Here is a 19,476-nt window from a genome sequence, read left to right on the forward strand (position 1 = left end):
AAGACACACTTGTTTTGTTACCTGTAATAATTTCAGGAGGCGTGTAGTTAAAGGCCAGACTGATTTATTTTAAACTGAAGGTAAAGCCATTACACTGACTCAAAAACAGTCGCTCCAGGTCTGGGAGCAGCATTTAAACGTCCTCCTAACGAGCCCCAACTAGACAGGCTCTGTCCGCTCACCACGGGAACTCGTATTCTACGAAGCCCACGGGGAAATCAACCAGTGAACCCCAGGGTCCTCGTGAGGATTATCATATCCCTCTTCCCTCCATTCTGAATTATCCTCCTCATTCCTGCTGCAATGAGGCCTTTTTGTTGCTTGGCACAAGACCTCGAGTCGGCAGCAGGTGGAGTCGGGTCGGGGGCGTGAAGCAGACTGGGGATCGTCACTTCCTTGAGCGCCGAGGGACCACAGACAGAAGTTCACCCTCAGTGCTGACCTCCGGCAGAGGATCAATTCCCTCGGTCTCCATTTTGGACTCCGAATCTTCATCAGCAGGGGGCGGTAGGCACAACAGGCGTCAAGGACATCATCGCTACTGATATCATCTCCGATGGAATGGGTTCCCTGCTTTGGTGAACCAGGTGTTTTTTCACAGCCTCCCCTTGGACTTTTACTTTGAGAAACTGGACCAGTCTTTTGCAGCTCGACTTCTGGGATCCATTGGGAACCATCTCGAACGATGTGCACAAAAGACGGCGTCTCCTGTTCTGTTCTGATGGTCCTTTCGACTCTTTTGGTCTCGTAGTTTCTTTTTTGGGTCTTCTGCTTTGACTTCACCCCCACCCCCCAAGTTGGGAAACAGCAGGTTGAGCCTGGTGCGCTGTCGTTGTCCCATTAACAATTCTGCTGGTGCGATATCCGTTGTCGTGTGCAGCGAGGTTCGATAATCAAAGAGGAACCGGGCCAATCTTATATCCAGGGAACCAGCAGGATGTTTCTTCATTCTGGTTTTGAATGTTTGAGCTGCCCGTTTGGCGAGGCCATTAGGCAATGGATGGTACAGCGCCGTTCGGATATGCTTAATGCCGTTCAACTTCATGAACGTCTGAAATTCTCCACTGGTAAAGGGGGTACTATTATCGGATACAACGACCCCTGGTATGCCATGGGTACAGAAACTTTGCCGGACCTTTTCTATTGCTGCATGAGAGGTCGTTGAGGATAGACGTGATTATAATAAGGAATATCGATCCCACGAATGGGTCAGCGAGGTCAACATGCACCCGTACCTATGGTCTCCCTGGCCATTCCCATGGGTGCAAAGAATCCTAAGGTGGGAGCTTCTGGTTCTCCTGGTACAAGAAGCACTACTTCGTCAGATTCTTTATGTCTCTATCTAGTCCAGGCCACCAGGCATACCTCCTTGTGAGCATTTTCATCTTGGATACCCCGGTGTGTCCTTTGTATAATTTCGCCAGGATTGGGTGCCGACCTGGGCGAGGATCAATTACTCAGGCTCCCCACAGGGTGATGCCATCTTTTATACTCAGCTCCTGTCATTTAGTGAGGAAGGGCTTCATGTCATCTGTGGGATGCCCTCGGATTCCGATACTGAGGATCATGTGGTGCGATTTTGCCAGTGTGGGGTCCTTCTGGGTCGAAGCTTGAATCTGCTTCATGGATACTGGCAAAGGTATCCAGGAAGTTCAAGGTCATGACTTCCAATGCCGGCAGAGAGGCCAAGCTTGTGGGCAGCAGGAGGCAACTCCGGGCATCCGCTTTGGCAATGTGTGTTTCTGGGCAGTTCTCGAGAGGGCATTAATAGGCCGTTAACAATGTCCAACATTAGGGGCTTTATGGTGGCGCTGTGGGTTAGCGCTGTGGCCTCACAGTGCCGAGGTACCTGGTTTGATCCCGACTCTGGGTCACTGTCCGTGTGGATTTTGCACATTCTCCCCATGTTAGCATGGGTTTCGCCCGCACAACCCAAAAATGGGCAAGCTAGGTGGATTGGCCATGCTACATTGCCCCTTAATTGGAAAAAATGAATTGGATACTCTGAATTTATAATAAAAAGAAACAATGTCCAACATTGGATCCAAACTCAGGCGATGGGGGAATCGCTTTATCCTTGAAAAGGCCCAGCACGGTTTATGGTCTGTTACGATTGTGAAATCTCTCAGGGGGTTCAAAGCCCCCAGATACATTCCCTCTGGGCAGAGTGGTAACCTGGTACTGCTGGTGTCACCTGGGCATCCTGGCAATGCCTAGGTAATGCTGCCCCTGGCAGGGCACTGTCAGGTTGCTAGGCTTGCACTGCCAAGCTGGCATTTTCTGTGTGGCGATGATCAGGCTAGGGGCGTTGCCGGGGGGGGAGGGGGTGTTCCAGGGACCCCCTTATAGTGAGTCAGATGTGGAGGATGGTCCAGGGGCCAAGTTGTGGGCTCGAGAGATCAGGTTACCATTTAAAAATGGCGGCCCGACCCCTTGCTTCACTGAGGAGTTCTGGCAAGCGGAGTTCCTCAGGGCAGAAAACGGGGCTATGTGCGGCCTCATCAGGGAGTTCCCCACTGAAACCCCTGATCTACTGATAGATAGCGGGGTGTGTCTCGGTGCTCCAAGCGCCTGGAAACACCTGGCTGATCTTCCATGCCTCGGGACTCTGCCCATTCGGGTAGATCGTGACCATTGTCTTTGTCTTCCAGAGGTGTAAACAAAATTTAGTCTGAAACTAAACTGCATTGAGGTGATGCCCTTAACATAGAGGCCACCCCACTTGGTTCACACCTGGCGGAAGAGGCAATTTACAATAAGGGAGAAGAACTGAGAGGTCCCAGGGGATCTGTGTAGGTCTGTGAAAAGGGTGTGATGGATTATTGGCCTCTTTCTGTTCAGTAATTCCTTTGAACGTCTTTAACTCTTTTAGGTGATTGAGTTTGATGATGGCGCTGGAGCAGTATTAAGGATACAGCCCTTACGGACACCGCGAGATGAGGCAATGTATGAGTGCCAAGCAACCAACACACTTGACGATGTAACGGCGACGGCTAAACTCATCGTACTGAGAGGTAAACCTCGTTTCTTCTCTCATCAGTTAGCAAATGTGAGCACCATCATCTGTCTGTAAAATATTAAATTGTTGACGAATGAGGCAAACACAAAATATCATTGGATCCCAACACATGAATTTAAATCTGAGTAAAAAAATATACTCTAATCAATGAATTTTTGCGAATGTTAACTCACTGTTTATTTGTAATAAGTGCTTATTGTATTTTTTTTTATTGCATTTGCAACATTCATAAATAAATGGATTGCACCAAATTAAAAGTCATATTTCAGAAATTTGGGGGGAAACAATAATTTCAAGGTCAGATTGCTCTGTTTGTAGGTATTCAAAGGACTGGAGATATCCTGTTGACCCTGATCTGATGTGCTAGCGTGTCCATTCCCATCCCTGGCGCATATCAAAGTCGGCACCAGATTGAGCAGGGACAGGAGTCATTAACTGAGACATAAAGCCATGTAAAATGGGGTCAGGCAAACAGTTGGACACCACAGCGGGGTCCTCCTTCCCTTCACTCAAAGCAGTGAGTTGAATATGAGAATGTCTGCAGTTGGCATGTCATTAACAATGTCCTAGAGTACCTCACTGCAACTGTGACAAATGATGGGGAGGGGGGTGCAGTTTGGCATTGGTGGCGGGGTAGGTAATGGGTGGAGAGCACAGCTATTAGACAGCTCAAAGTTGGTGAGAGCTGCCTAACGATTTGTGAGCAGGTTAGCAGCGAGCAGCTGGTCAACAGCAAGTGTTGCAGCAGGAACAGAAGTAGGCCATTCAGCCTCTCAACTAACTGAACTGTACCTCAACTCCATTTACCTAATTTTTGTTCTGAATCCCTTCCCACCTGGACCTAACAGATTCTTTTTGATCTACAGTCTTGCAAAGTTCAATTGATTACAATAACAGTTTGAACTATTCACCTTAGTGATGGTATCTTCTTAGCATCAACCTCCTGCAAAGACATTTCAAAATCAAAGCTGGTTTTAAATGTGAGTTGACTAGGGTAATTTATCCATGCCCCATCCCTCAAAGATTTTGCAAGTAGTACATAGCTGTGACAGCACAGTTGTTATAACTTGCACGTGTCTTACGGATTAGCGATGATGAGCTACCCATGTACCCTGCAGAGTACGAGATCCCTGGATAACGGGACGAGGGGACCTCCAACAATGTTGGGCTATGTTTAAATAGAGTCGTCCAGTCAGGCACCGACTAGAGAAGACTCCATGGGGAGCTACTGGAGCTCTACATAACAGTAGTTATAAAATAAAGTAAGTTTTTGTGTAGAATGAACTCGGTGTGGACCTTTTGTGTCCTTATAAAAACCGAATAGTAGGGGGAACTTGATATGTATTTGGAGTGGGATTGAGGAGATTTATTGTACAAATTTGCACTGCACTTTTTGAAAAGGGTATAATTTGATGGTCCACATTTTGCTAATGTGAATAGAAGCATTCAGACCTTTAATATCATGTGATAAGCTTCATTTTAAAAGCACAATATTTTACCTACTATGGCACAGAAAGTACTTTCCTCCTCCTGGCATCTTGGGATAATCTCCCACACCCAACCCCATGAGATACCACAGGGTGCACACAAATACCAATTGAAATGTCCGATACACCCCGATTGCTTGACACCCCTGCTCTGACTGGCCTTTGCTCCTGTGAGCTGAGAGTAGTGGGCAAGCTCAGAGCCGTCAATAATCTGCACTTGTATCCTGACACCAGTAGATAGGGGTCAGTGAGCATCTGATTTAATCGATGTGCTGCTGCTTTGTTTAGTTGAGCAGGCCTCACACAGCCGGGAGGATTTTGTTTCTGTTGAACATTGCCAGCCTGCAGCTAAAGAGGGTTTTTAAAATATATATATATACATATATATATATTTGTACGTAAAATTGTGTCATTGTGGATATTGAATGACTTGAGTTTATGTTATCAAACATAAATGCAACAGGGATACAGCAGCTAGGTGTGGACAATTAATTCAGGGGACAGGTCCTGAGATATGAGTTCAAATCCCACCATGGCAGCTGTGGAATTTGCATTCAGTTAATTAAATAATTTTGGAACAAAAACCTTGTATCATAATGTGGTGACGATGAAAGTGTCATTAGAAATCCATCTGGTTGTGCCCCTAAGGGAAGCAAATCTGTTGCCCTCGTCCATTCTGACATTACATGATAATGGCCTGTTTCCTGGCAGCGAGGGGTGCATTCAACGGAAAACCCGTCGACAAGGGCTGGCCCAGAAGATTGCGGCGCTAGCCAGTGGGGCAAAACACGTGCCGGCCGGGTTGCGGGGAAAATCGCGCCCATCGAGTGAAATGTTTGAGGCAAGGTCCAATATATTCACCCTGGTTCAGTTAAACAGGGGAGAAAGAAGGCAGAGGTAATTGGCTTCCACTGTCCACCTGGACAGAGACTGCAAATGGTGCTGATAATGGCCAGGACACTAGCTAACATGGGGAGGGTGGTGAGGAAGAGAGGGACAGGGAGACAAATGTGATGATCATTTTTTCTTTCAAAATGAAGACTCATTCGACAGGTCATTCTCTATGACCTCTGCTTTCCATGAACTTTGAAGATCCTTTTCTTTCTTCCCGGCCCCCCACACACACACACACAATTTCTCTCATTACCAAAGTGTGCCTTTTAGCAAAGAAACCTCACTTTTCCCATGCTCCATGAGCCTTCCAAGTTGATTTCTGAAAGGAAAGAGTGTGGTTGGTGGTATCGATACAAAGAACAATACAGCACAGGACCAGGCCCTTCGACCGTCCAAACCTGTATCGATACTGAAACTGGCTTCAGCCTCCTGGTTTAAGGAGAGAAAAATATTAACCAGGATTCTCTCTGTTGATCCTGTTCCTGGGACTCCTACCGGACAAGCACACTCATGCGTTTGGACCTTAACTGAGAACAGGATCGGCTCTGGCAGTGATGCCTCCCACAGCTGAACAGCCTGCAGACTATCGCTGTGTGGACTGAAGGACCTGATTGAGGTGCGGGGGGACAAAGCTGTGCCATGGAACCATCTGCCAGAAAGGATTCATGGCCCCTGCAATCCAAAGAAGGAGAACTGGCAAGGAAGACTAAATGATTTAGCACAGCAGCGACTATTTTTGATGCTAGTCAGTTGCACATAATCCACTCCTGTGAAAGTAGCTGAAGCGACTAATAAATCTCCTGTGTGCCCATGGATTGGATTGCAGCCTGACCAATCTACTCAATCCCACATACCGGAACACCTCCCAATGACAGACAAATTGATATGTACAGATTGTGATTTATCCAGTTAGCTTTCCTTTTGGAAGTACATTTGGTGTTTTATGGGAGGATATAGCGGCTTTAACATCTTTTTAGACAAAGCATTAATTGAAAATTTGTTTCTCTGTACGAACTCACAGTTTCCTAAGGGCACCTTGAGCTACATTCTGGGGCTTGTCAGGTCTGAGGATGGCATTATGACCCTGTGTGATCCTGTATGGTCAATGACGGCACCCAGTGATTCACACGAGCGCGTTTTCAAGGTTGTCTCTCGCAGCCTGTGCCAGGGTTATTCACGTCACAATTTGCCCATAGTCCGATAAACCACTTTCATGACATTTGGAGTGTGAAGGGAGCACAGTGATGTGGAGAGGTAGTCTGTCGCCTCCCATTTCCTTTGTCCCAAAGTTCCTCCACCCCCTGGATCAGGCAACCTCCCTGAGAGCAGGTGTGCAGGGAATTACAGCTATTAATCATTTAAACACCGTCTCTCTCTCTCTCTCTCCCTGTGTTCTTAAGTGAAAAGCTGTTTCCTCGCCCCTTCCTCCTCTTGTGAAGATGTTGATTGCTGCTGGGATGCAGGCTTACAGCCTCTGGCCAACACCTGGTGCCTCACAAAAATTGGCTCCTCTTTCTATGCAAGCCTGGGCAGTTGAGTGTTGGCAGGCTGTTTTGCCATGGAGAGCATCGCAATGATTTTCTACACATCTGTACTTCCGGGAGGAGAAGGTTCTTGGCGGATCATTCCCCTTCAAACCTAGAGTCTTCAAATATGGAACAGTCCTGGGGGTGCGAGTGTGCTTAGATGTTGGGTGGATGTCATATGGAAATTTGTTGCTCCCCTAAAAGGTTTACTATTGACTAGGAGGGAGAACAATAATCCTCAGAGTGTGGCAGGCAAAGGTTTGGATGTTGGGCGCGATTCAGCGACCTTGTCGCGCTCGACTTGGTGTGGGGACCAGGCTTTGAGCAAGATCCCGATCTGCATATTTTAATGATCCATTCGGATCATTTAAATATGCATGCGCTGAATTCTCCAAGGACCTGGCATTCACCAGCCGTGTCTGCGAGACCTCGCCAGGGTGCTATTTAGTACTGGTCCACACAAAGGTGGACCAGTCGTAACAACATCTGGGGGGTGGGGGGCCTCCCAGGCCATTGGAAACCCCGGGGTGGTTGGGCATTGGGTGGGGAGGCACCCTGGCACTACCAAGCATCAGGGACTGAGGGGGGCCATGTCCAGGAAAGAGGGTGGGGGGGGGGTGTGAGTGGGAGTAGGAAGAGTGGAGGGTGAAGGTGGATTTGAAGGGGCCTCATAAAGGTTGGTGGGGTGGAGTGGGGGTCCTTAAAGTGGATGGGAGCAAAAAGGGAGGTGGGGGGGCCTAAAAATGGGGGACATTAGCCACCCCATAGCAGGATGTCCTCACTTGGGGGGGGCGGGATAATACCCATGCCTGCGGGGGTTGGCATTGCCCATGAGGGTGGGGACCTTCAATTGCACTCAGAGATGGGGGGCCCCCTTTCAAACAGCGGCCTGATCTCTGAGGAGCCAGTCTGGCCAGCGAGCACTACTCCCAGCTTTGGAAAACATTTCCACATGTGGGCTAGGCTGGGAGAAACTCCCCGAGGTCCCCCAAAACAACTAAGTGTGGCTGAATTCCAGCCTGGATCTCACGCAAAAATCCGGCGGGAAAAATTTCTGCTCAACTTGCCCAACGTTTTTTGGTTGAATCGCGCCCGTTGTTCACGGGTGTAGGTCAGCAGCCAGGAGGTAGTGATATTCAGGTGCACCTCCGTCAGCACTGTGAGACGATTACAATCTATCTCCTTTTAATGGTCCTATAGTAGAAAGAAGACTTATCTGCCACCTTATCACATCCTCAGGACATTCCAAAATACGTCACAATCAATAAACCAGTGGCGCAGTGGTTACCACTGGTGCTTCACAGCGCCAGGGACCCAGGTTCAATTCCGGCTTTGGGTGATTGTCTGTGTGGAGTTTGTCCTTTCTCCCCGCATCTGCATGGGTTTCCTCCGGCTGCTCCGGTTTCCTCCCACAGTCTAAAGATGTGCAGGTTAGGTGGATTGGCTATGCTAAAATTGCCTGTTAATGTCCAAAGATGTGTGGGTGGGGTTATTGGGATAGAGCGGGCGAGTGGGCTTGGAGGGAGTGCTCTTTCGAGGGTCGGTGCGGACCCAATGGGGCAAATGGCCTCCTACACTGTTGGGATTCTATGATTCAGGGTACACCTGGGTGGAGTTGGGGAAACCGAACTGTGGGATCTTATTTACAGCCACCAGTTGAATCAGCACAGCCTCCTATGAGCACCTCATCAAAAGACAACCGATGGAGTTGAGCCTTTTTTTCAGCGAATCAACTGCTTCAATGGAAAAGATCAAGGAGAGTCCAGGACAAATTATGTCCAGCACAAATTGTGTTTCTGCAATCTTTAGCACTCGTTTAAAAAACTATTGCAATAGAAGCTGGCCACACCTGCTAAACTAGTCATGGATCAAATTAATCACCATGGCAACTTCCAACTGATGCGTCCATTTGTACTCCTTCGGAGGCTCTTAAAATTAAGCTATTTAATGGCTGCAAGACCATTAATTAACAAGTTTTAAAAGCTTTTAAATATATCATTTTAATTTGCTAAGAAACTGACTGCTGTACACCAATATAATTAGCAAATGGCTCTGTATAGTTTTTAAAAGTCATTTTTAGTTATTTATAAGCTGATTACTCACTAATTAGCAAAGTGCAGTTTGTGTGATGAAGCCATTTTCGGCCGTCTGAATAAAACTGCATCTGGTTATTGTTAAATATATCAAGGGATATTTGTTCATAATGTACTCTTCTTAAATGATGTTCTAAAATGCTGCCAGTTGCTCAGGTTCCTGGCAGATATTACTTTTGGGGAAAGTAATGAGTTTCAGAATCTCGAGCAAAGAAAAACTTCTTTAAACCAGCTCATTTTTTGTCCAAAATGAAAGCAAGATGCTGTGGATGCTGGAAATCTGAAATCACAACAGAAGGTGCTGGAAATACTCATCAGGTCTGGCAGCATATGTGGAGAAAACTCTGAAGAAGTCCTACAGTTTTATAACATGGAAAGAGGCCCTTCGGCCCATCATGTCAGCGTCAGCCATCAAGCACCGATCTACTCTAATCCCATTTTATAGCACTTGATCCATAGCCTTGTATGCTATGGCGTTTTCAAGAGGTCATCTAAATGCTTCTTAAGTGTTATGAGGGTTCCTGCCTCTCCCACCCTTTCAGGCAGTGAGTTCCTGATTCCCACACCCTCTGGGTGAAAAAGTCATGTGGACTTTAACGTTAACTCCGTTTCTCTCATAGAATAAATAAGATGGCCATTCGGCCAATCAAGTCTGAACCAACCCCCCTGAAAGAGAACCCTACCCAGGCCCAATCCTCCAGCCTATCCCTGTAACCCCACCTAACCTTTGGACACTTAAGGGGGCAATTTAGCATGGCCAACCCCACCTAACCTGGACTTCTTGTGACTGTGGGAGGAAACCCACGCAAACATGGGGAGAAAGTGCAGACTCCACACAGACAGTGACCCCCCTCCCCTCCCCTCCCCTCCCCTTCCTCTCTCCACAGATGCTGCCAGACCTGCTGAGTCTTTGCAGCATTTTCTGTTTTTTATTTCATTTTCTGCCTAGATTCCCAATTGGGCAAAAAACAGGAACTCTTGGCCGTTGCCTCCAGTGAGACATCACATCCTCGGTGCTCGCACTCGTATGCCAGTTTTAAATTAAGTGCTCAATTCTTTAGGATTTTAACTTCAACTTTGAACTTTGAGGGAGAGCTCCACTGGCTGAAGCAGGCTGACATGACAATGCTGCTAACAGTGAATGCAGGAAAGCACCTCCTGAATGAGCAGCATTGACTGAAATTAAAATGAACTTCTCTCCATACTGTTTTTGGATTGTGGTTGATGGTGATGAAACTTTTTGGATTTCTGTACCAGCTCCATCCAGACTTTGAGGGATAATTGTTGGTGTCCCGATGTGGAGCAACAATATAAATGCGCCGCATGTCAATATATCATTGCACATGGACACCACAGAAGTTCTTTTCTACGTTACACTTTCACAAGGGCTTTCTGTGCTTGAGGTTGGATTATTGGGAATTTTAATTTGGTTCCACTGCCTTTTTGAGAAATACAATGAGGGGCAAAAATCAGTGAACCCTGGGCCACAGAAACGGTCACTTAAATCTGTCAACTGTGGACAAAGCCTGGTTGGTAGCCTTGAACTATCCTCCTGAGATGTCTCCTTATGAGGAAACACCAGGCTATGTCCATCGCAAGGCACAAAGTTTAGCCAAGTGACATTCATGTTTTCTCTCCTCGTTGCTCTGATCTTCTTTCTTCTGTGTTTTCCCCACTCTGTTTACATGTTCATTAGGTTTAATAACGAATCATACAATGGTTAGTGTCCCTCATAACATCATCCATGTCTGCCCCATCTGAACCCACCCACATCTGCTGAAACCCTCCTCCATACTGTCATTATTAATTATCACAAATTATTCCATTGCTGTCCTGGCCATGCATCACCTAACCCTTCATAAATAATAATCTTTATTGTCACAAGTAGGCTTACATTAACACTGCAATGAAGTTACTGTGAAAAGCCCCTAGTTGCCACATTCCGGCGCCTCTCCAGGTACACAGAGGGAGAATTCAGAATGTCCAAATTACCTAACAGCACGTCTTTTGGGGACTTGTGGGAGGAAACCGGAGCACCCGGAGGAAACCCATGCAGACATCGGGAGAACGTTCAGACTCCACGCAACAGTGACCCAAGTCAGGAATCGAACCTGGTACCCTCGTGCTCTGGTACTGTGAAGCAACAGTGCTAACCACTGTGGTACCGTGAACTTGAGATCATCAAAACATTCTGCTGTCTGTATCTCTACTCACACCAAGTCCCATTGGCCCATCACTCTGTGCTCACTGGCCTACATTCGTTCCCAGCCCACTAATGCCTAAGTTTTAACATTCCCATTCTTGGCCTAAATCTTCCAGTCCTGCCCACTGCGGGAATCGTCACGGGCCGGATGGAGAATTCAACAGACAAGGAAAAGGTCTGGTGACCTCGGGTGGGAATTCCCAGTCCTGGGGTGGGTGGGAACAGAAATGCCTGCCCCCTTGTGTTCAAATCCCACCATGGCCTCACTCCTCTACAGTGATTCCAGCCCTACAACTCTCGAGCTCTGTGTCCCTCCAGTTCTGGCATCTTGAGCGCCCCCAACATCCTTCGTTCTAGGATTGGTAGTCGTGCCTTTAGGTATCTTGAGCTGTAAGTTCTGGAACTCCCTCTCTAAACCTCTAGCTGCTATCTCTCTTTCCTCTTTCAATGCCTTTAAAAAAAAACACCTCTTGGAGCAGGTTACCTTCATTGGCCTGGTGTCGTTTTTATCTTAATTCCACTCCTGTGAGTTGCCGTGGTGGGTTTGCAAACTTGTCCAACTCAAGAACATGTCAGCAGTGAGATTTATGACCAAAAAAGAAAGGCACATATACAGAGTTGTACTTGCTGTTCTTCATCAGTAACCCCTTGGTAACTTTATATCAGCCACATGTTTTTGTTATGGCATGTTTTGCATGACCCTGGGAGCTGTAATTCACAGTGTCAGTGTTGTGGTTCACTGATCAAGGTCCTTAGACAGCTCTGAGTATGACGTCTCCTGTTGCTAGGGTTGTCAACCCTCCAGGATTAGCCTGGAATCTCCAGGAATTGAAGGCCAATCCCCAGGACACTGCTGTGTGCAACCCTGGAGAAAATTCATCGGGACATTGAAACATTTTGTTTTGTCATTTTCGTTGAGCTTTTATTTTTACCACATACATGAATGTTGAAAACAGGAGACAAAATGCTGTTTGACTGATGGTCAAGCATCATCCTATTGGATAATGATCTTTTTGCTTTCCTACTGGTGCAGGAAAGCCATCCGTCACATGGATGGATGTGTTCGCCGACAAATTGCTGGAATGTAGGTGCAAGTCATGTGATAAAACCTCCAGCAATACATTTAACCAGAGTTGGCAACCCTGCCTGTTGCTCAGTCTTATAAGACCATAAGAAATAGGAACAGGACTAGGCCATTCAGCCTGTTCATTAAAAACCTGACGATCTCAGCACAGAAAATGTTCAAGGACTCAGCCTCCACAGCTTCCTGGGGTAAAGAATTCCAAAGATCCACCCCTCTCTGAGAGAAGAAATTCTTCCGCAAAACCATCTGGAATGGGCAACCCCTTATTCTGCGACTATGCCCTCTAGTCGTCCACTCTCCCATGACTGGAAACATCCTCCCAACATTTTACCTGTCTAACCCCCTGAGAATTGTATGTGTTGCAATCAGTTGTGCCAGGTACCAGTTTATTTAATCTTTTTTATACCGCTGCTGGCAAATTTGCGGCATTATATTTTTCTGTTTTGGGCACCTTGACCCCAGTGTCCAGGATATTGTGAAGTCATTTTATTTATTAGACATTAAATGCCCCTGTTTTCAAGCACAAATAGTTCAGTGATGGAGAGCCTGCAGTATTGATGCCGTCGACATCAATCCCTGGCTTCTTATTTTCAGGAGCTCACTGATGGCCCCGAACCTTCTTTAAAAAAAAATCAATTGAAAGCAGCACAGATGCGGAAACAGTGAATTTTCTAAATGAAGATTGTTACCAGGGACTGAGTTCAAGGCTGTAATTCAAACCCTGAGTTCAAACAACTGTTATAAACAAACTCGACTTGGGTTGAGAGACCTGGGTCCTCTGAACTGCTCAGTCCAATATCCAATGCCCTGTTTCTGATTCAACAGATGTAGATGTAATTTAAATATGCAAGTCGTGCTCCACTGATTTAGGCAGGGTGGTGGGGGCATAGTGGTCGTTTCAGTGAACCAGTAATCCAGAGATCCAGGCGAATGTTTTGGCGACAGGGCTTCAAGTTCCGCCGGAGCTGGTGGAATTTTAATACAATTAATGAAATCTGGGTTGAGGCAGGGAGTATCAAAATCAAACATACTAACTGAAGTGTTGGGTACTCTGCTACACAGACGAACCAACACGGTTGCGAATGGTACAACGTAGTTTTATTTCAAACATCTATTTACACTGGTAAACTGTTTACTGAGGTTCGATCATGACCCTTGATTCTGTGGAACTACTCCTAATTCTAGAGTGTAGTGGCACTCAGCACATGGTGGATGTCTGAGTGGCTTGTAATGAGCTCCGTGCCCTGAGACGTCTCCTGCTCAAGTGCCCAGGAGGTGTCGTGTTCCCTTTTTTGTACTGTGTATGCTCTTGCCTGTGATTGGCTGTTGTGTTGTGTGTGGTGATTGGTCCGTTGATGTGTCCATCAGTATGTATGTATGTATGTATGTGCTATGATGTTTACCTGACATCCCCCTTTTTTTTACAAGAACATGTGCCTACTTGGTCATAAATAGAGATGTGTACTGAATGTAGCTAAATGTGTGTGTGTGCAATATTTACAGCATGTACATGCGGCTAAACTATATACAAGGGGCGATGTCAGGTGCAACATAACAACGAGGTTGTACCATAAACAAAGAACAGGGAAATGTTGAACGACAAAACAAATTCCTGTAACGATAAGAATAGAAACATATTAACACAGTGGTAGTATGAGTTCAATGTACAAGCAGTCTCATAAGTCCAATCTAGAAGGTGGGCGACGAATTTGGGTTGACCGCCTCAAGGGTAGGTCTGGAAACACCGGCTGAGGAATGAGCCTGGCCACGGGCGACGACGGAAGGGGCATGGTGTGAGGCAGCTCCACGAAGTCGATATCAGGAACATCAGGCGGGCGCGGTGTCGGTGTAAGGTCCCATAGCGAGCGTGGAAGGAGGCGAAGAGCCCGGCGATTGCACCTACGAATGGATCCATCAGGCATGCGAACCAGGAACGAGCGGGGAGCCACGCGTCGGAGAACTTCGGCAGGTGCTGACCAGCTACCTTCTGGTAGATGGATGCGGACTTCGTCCCCAGGGGCCAGGGCGGGAAGATCAGTTGCCCGTGTGTCACATGCCCTCTTCTGGCGACTGCGCTGCTGTTGCATTCTGTGTAGTACCGGAGCATGGTTGGTTGTGGATGCCAGAATGGAAGGCTCAGTGGTCCTGAGGGCGCGACCCATCAACAGCTGGGCTGGTGAGGCCAGTGGCTAGTGGGGCCGAGCGATAGGCCAGCAGGGCTAGGCAGAAATCCGATCTGGCAGCAGCGGCCTTGCAGAGGAGCTGCTTGACAATGTGAATGCCCTTCTCCGCCTTTCCATTGGACTGGGGATACAGAGGGCTGGACGTCACGTGTGTGAAACCATACGAGGCAGCAAAAGATGACCATTCCTGGCTGGCGAAACAGGGCCCATTGTCCGACATGACAGTCATCGGAATGCCGTGGCGAGCGAAGGTGTCTTTGCAAGCCCTGATGACAGCGGACAACGTCAAATCGTGCAGGCGTATGACCTCTGGATAGATGGAAAAGTTGTCAATGATGATGACATAGTCCCTGCCGAGCGCGTGAAAGAGGTCCACACCCACCTTCGCCCAGGGAGACGTCACCAGCTCATGGGGCAGAAGCGTCTCAGGAGGTTGCGCCGATTGAAACCTTTGGCAGGTGGGGCAGTTGAGCACCATATTGGCAATGTCATTACTGATGCCCGGCCAGTATACCGCCTCTCGGGCCCTCCGTCTGCACTTCTCGACCCCCAGGTGGCCTTCGTGTAGTTGGTCGAGGACCAGCTTGTGCATGCTGTGCGGAATCACAATCCGGTCCAGCTTTAGAAGGACACCATCAATGACGGCCAAGTCGTCTCGGACATTGTAGAACTGCGGGCACTGCCCTTTGAGCCACCCTCCCGTCATGTGACGCATCACACGTTGTAGAAGGGGGTCAGCCGCAGTCTGTCAGCGAATACGGGCCAGACTGGAGTCGTCAGCTGGCAGATTTGCCGATGTGAAAGCCACCTGCGCCTCGACCTGACAAACGAACCCCTCCGTATCTGGCTGTGTGCTCACTGCTCTAGCTAGGGCATCCGCAATGATAAGGTCCTTACCCGGGGTGTAGACCAGTTGGAAGACATATCTCCTAAGTTTAAGTAGGATTCGCTGAAGGCAAGGGGTCATCTCGTTCAGGTCCTTATTTATGATGCTGACCAGGGGGCGGTGGTCAGTCTCAACGTAAACCAGGGGACACCATACACATGGTCATGAAACTTGTCCAACCCGGATAGCAAGCCCAGGCACTCCTTTTCGATTTGCGCGTAGCGCTGTTCTGTGGGGGTCATGGCCCGCGAGGCATAGGCGACTGGGGCCCATGACGCAGTGCCATCCCGCTGTAGGAGCGCCGCCCCAATGCCGGACTGGCTGGCATCAGTTGAGATTTTAGTGGCACGAGATGTGTCGAAAAACACCAATACCGGTGCTGTGGTGAGCTTAAGTTTGAGCTCCTCCCATTCCTGCTGGTGTGTGTGTAGCCACTGGAACTCCGTGGACTTCTTGACGAGTTGGCTCAGCGCTGTCGAGTGGGAGGCAAGGTTGGGAATGAACTTCCCCAGGAAGTTGACCATGCCTAGGAAGCGTAGCACTGCTTTCTTGTCTGCCGGCTGCGCATGGCTGTGATGGCGCTCACCTTGTCTGCATCCAGACGGACCCCTGACCGGGAAATGTGGTCCCCCAGGAACTTCAGCTCGGTTTGGCCGAAAGAACACTTGGCTCGGTTGAGGCGCAGGCCGTTTTCGCGTATGCGCGCAAAGACGCGCTGGAGACGATAGATGTGCTCCTGTGGCGTGGTGGACCAAATGATGACGTCGTCCACGTAGACGCGCACCCCTTCGATGCCTTCCATCATCTGCTCCATGATCCTATGAAAGACCTCGGATGCCGAGATGATGCCAAATGGCATCCGGTTGTAGCAGAACCTGCCGAAAGGGGTGTTGAAGGTGCACAGCTTTCAGCTGGACGGATCTGCCAAAAACCCTTCGCGGCATCCAGTTTCGTGAAGATTTTAGCCCGGGCCATTTCGCTTATGATCTCTTCCCGTTTGGGTATGGGGTAATGTTCCCTCATTATGTTGTAGTTGAGGTCCTTTGGATCAATGCAGAATTCAGAGCTCGCTGGAGGGCTTCTTAGCACACACCATGGAGCTGACCCATGGCGTGGGCTCCGTGACCCGGGATAGCACACCTTGGTCCTGGAGATCCTGCAGCTGTTGCTTGAGGCGGTCTTTGAGTGGCGCTGGGACCCTGCGAGGTGCGTGAATGACCGGGGTGGCGTCCGGTTTGAGCCGAATTCTGTAGGTGTAGGGCAGTGTTCCCCTGCCCTCGAATGCCTCCTGGTTGTGGGCGAGGAGCGATTGGAGCTGTGCGCTGAACTCTGCATCCGGGAAGTCAGATGTGCCGTCTGGAGAGAGAGAGTGGACTTGTTGCACGAGGTGGAGGGCCTTGCATGCCTGTGCGCCTAGCAGGGAGTCCTTCAATGATCCGACTATCTCGAATGAGAGTGTGGCCGTGTGTGTGTTATGTGTCACCTGGAGCTGGTAGGATCCCATAGCCGGGATAACGTTCCCATTGTAGTCGACCATCCTGCAACGGTACAGCCGAATTGGTGGTCTGACCTTCATGGGGTAGAAGGCTGACCATGCTATGAGGTTGGCGGAGGCGCCAGTGTCCAGGCGGAATGTTATCGGTGATCGGTTGACCGTTAGGGTGGCACACCATTCATCACCCGGATTGATCGTGTTAACTTGCACCGGATGGTGGGTCCTGGCTGGAGACATTCGGTTCCCATCAATGACCGCAACATGGAAGGCGTCCCGGCCGTCTGTGTCACTGGTCTGGATATCGTCTGGGCACGACTCGTAATCAGGAGGCTGAATGGTCCGGACGTCCCTGCGAGGTTGTCGGAGTTGGGGAACATTGACAGGTTGAGCTGCTCGACAGCAAGCAGTGTAGTGGCCCACCTTGCCACAGCGAAGGCATTGTCGGGTTCTTGCGGGACATTGCCGCGTTAAATGTGCGGCTCCACAGTTGCCGCACGTCGTGACGTCATGGTGTTTGTTGCGCCACTGCGCATGCGCAGTTCGGTCTTGCGTCGAGCGTGCCTGCGCATCACGTCCCTCAGTGTTGCCGTAGTTTTTGGCGCGCACAAGCGCGGGAGGCCTCGAAAAACGCACAAAATGGCCACCCTCGTCCGGGCCGCGGGCCGGGAGGAACTTGATCGCCTGGACCCGTTCGGCCTCGTGGGGCGCCTGCCTCGCGGAGGCTAATTGAGGCCTTTTATTTTTAAGAGCTGCTGGCGTAGGGTGCCTGAGGTGACCCCAAAAACGATCTGGTCCCGAATCATGGAATCGGAGGTGGTGTCGTAACCGCAGGACTGCGCGAGGATGCGGAGATGCGTAAGGAATGACTGAAATGGCTCATCCTTACCTTGCAGGCGCTGCTGGAAGAGATACCTCTCTAAGCTCTCATTGACCTCGACGTTGAAGTGTTGGTCGAGCTTGAGAAGGACCGTTTTGTATTTGGTCTTGTCCTCGCCTTCCGCGAACACCAGGGAGTTGTAGACATGGGTGGCGTGTTGACCTGCCGTGGTGAGGAGGATGGCGATCTTTCTGGTGTCTGAGGTGCTTTCCTTTTTGTTGGCTTCCAGAACGATCTGGAAGCGCTGTTTGAACAGCTTCCAATTAACGCCGAGGTTTCCAGCGACTTGCAGCGGCTGCGGTGTGTTGACGGTGTCCATGGCGCAGGATGGCAGATTCCGGAGGATTTGTAGGTAGGTACCAAAGTCACACCTGGTACTATGAAGTATTGGGTACTCTACTACACAGATGAACCAACACGGTTGCGAATGGTGTAACGCAGTTTTATTTCAAACATCTATTTACACTGGTAAACTGTTTACTGAGGTTCGATCGTGACCCTTGATTCTGTGGAACTACTCCTAATTCTAGCGTGTAGTGGCACTCAGCACATGGTGGATGTCTGAGTGGCTTGTAATGAGCTCCGTGCCCTGAGCCGTCTCCTGCTCGAATGCCCAGGAAGTGTCGTGTTCCCTGTTTTGTACTGTGTATGCTCTTGCTTGTGATTGGCTGTCGTGTTGTGTGTGTCGATTGGTCCGTTGATCTGTCCATCAGTATGTATGTATGTATGTGCTATGATGTTTACCTGAATATCATGACACTAACTAGTAAGGCTAACTTCCCAGTCTGCTGAGCTAGCTGGTCAGCCATTTTTGGCTAAGGCCAAAGGTAGGGTCAAGGGTGGGATGCCTGCCCTTGGTCAGCCTGGATCTCGTGTGTCCCTCTTGTGGAGCCCACAAACTGGATTCAATTTGAATTTGTATTGTTTGTTGGAGCAAACAAGGAGACGGATTAAGGGCTTGCCCTTTCCACTCTGCGCATTGGCTTTGTACCTCTGAGAAAGGAATAAATCCTCTTTTAAAAATCTGTTCAGAAGTGGGTTGCTACAGTTGATCCCAGGTAACTTTGCCAGAGCAAAGGATGGAACGTGAGGATTAAAATAAAAGGCACGGAAAGAAATGATAAGAAGCTGAGCTCCCAACAGACGAAACAACAAAGTTGCTTAATAAATTGAAAGTGTCGAATGAAACTAGTGCACTCTGGGATACCATGCAGGTACCCGAGAAGTATCTATTCAAATATCTGCCTGGGGAAAATAAGCTGCTGGCGTTTTACATTACAGCTCATTTTAAACTTACAGTATTTACACAGCCAAACCTTATGGGGATTAAGAGCGTGCCTTTATGATCAAACACTCATCTGATTCAAATCTAAGCTGTTTCTCTTACTGGGATGGAACTGTTTGCTGTCAATCAGATTTACCAGAGAATAACCAGATTGAAATAATCGTTATAATAATCCTGTTTTGAAGAACAGCAAACCTGCAAGGAGTCATGCCCTCAGGACCCCGGTTTCCAGTGGGGGCGATCACTAGCTTTGCATGGAGCAACTGCCGGTGAGAGCGCCAATGAGGCGTCCCCACGCCCAGCTCTTAGTTGATACAGCTTTAAGGACTAATTTTGTGATCGTGGGTGTCCAGTGAGCCCAGGAACCTGGGCCAGAGAATCAGGGCCGTAGTGTTGTAACCATATTCCCGACCCTGACTCCTTTTGAGTGTAATTTCCCTGCTT

The 19,476-nt window shown here is 48.7% G+C and overlaps 1 protein-coding gene across 1 annotated transcript in view; it reads left to right on the forward strand.

Annotated features, from left to right (window-relative positions):
• The window catches only part of LOC140395214 (receptor-type tyrosine-protein phosphatase delta-like), a 634,165-nt gene that overhangs the window by 276,015 nt on the left and 338,674 nt on the right, over positions 1-19,476 (forward strand). The window contains exon 4 of the mRNA XM_072482754.1: positions 2,873-3,014. Within this exon, the coding sequence (XP_072338855.1) occupies positions 2,873-3,014 (142 nt within the window). The remainder of the gene's footprint in view (positions 1-2,872; positions 3,015-19,476) is intronic.

This window comes from Scyliorhinus torazame, chromosome 18 (assembly GCF_047496885.1).
Source record: "Scyliorhinus torazame isolate Kashiwa2021f chromosome 18, sScyTor2.1, whole genome shotgun sequence".
In the NCBI taxonomy this organism is placed as follows: Eukaryota; Metazoa; Chordata; class Chondrichthyes; order Carcharhiniformes; family Scyliorhinidae; genus Scyliorhinus; species Scyliorhinus torazame.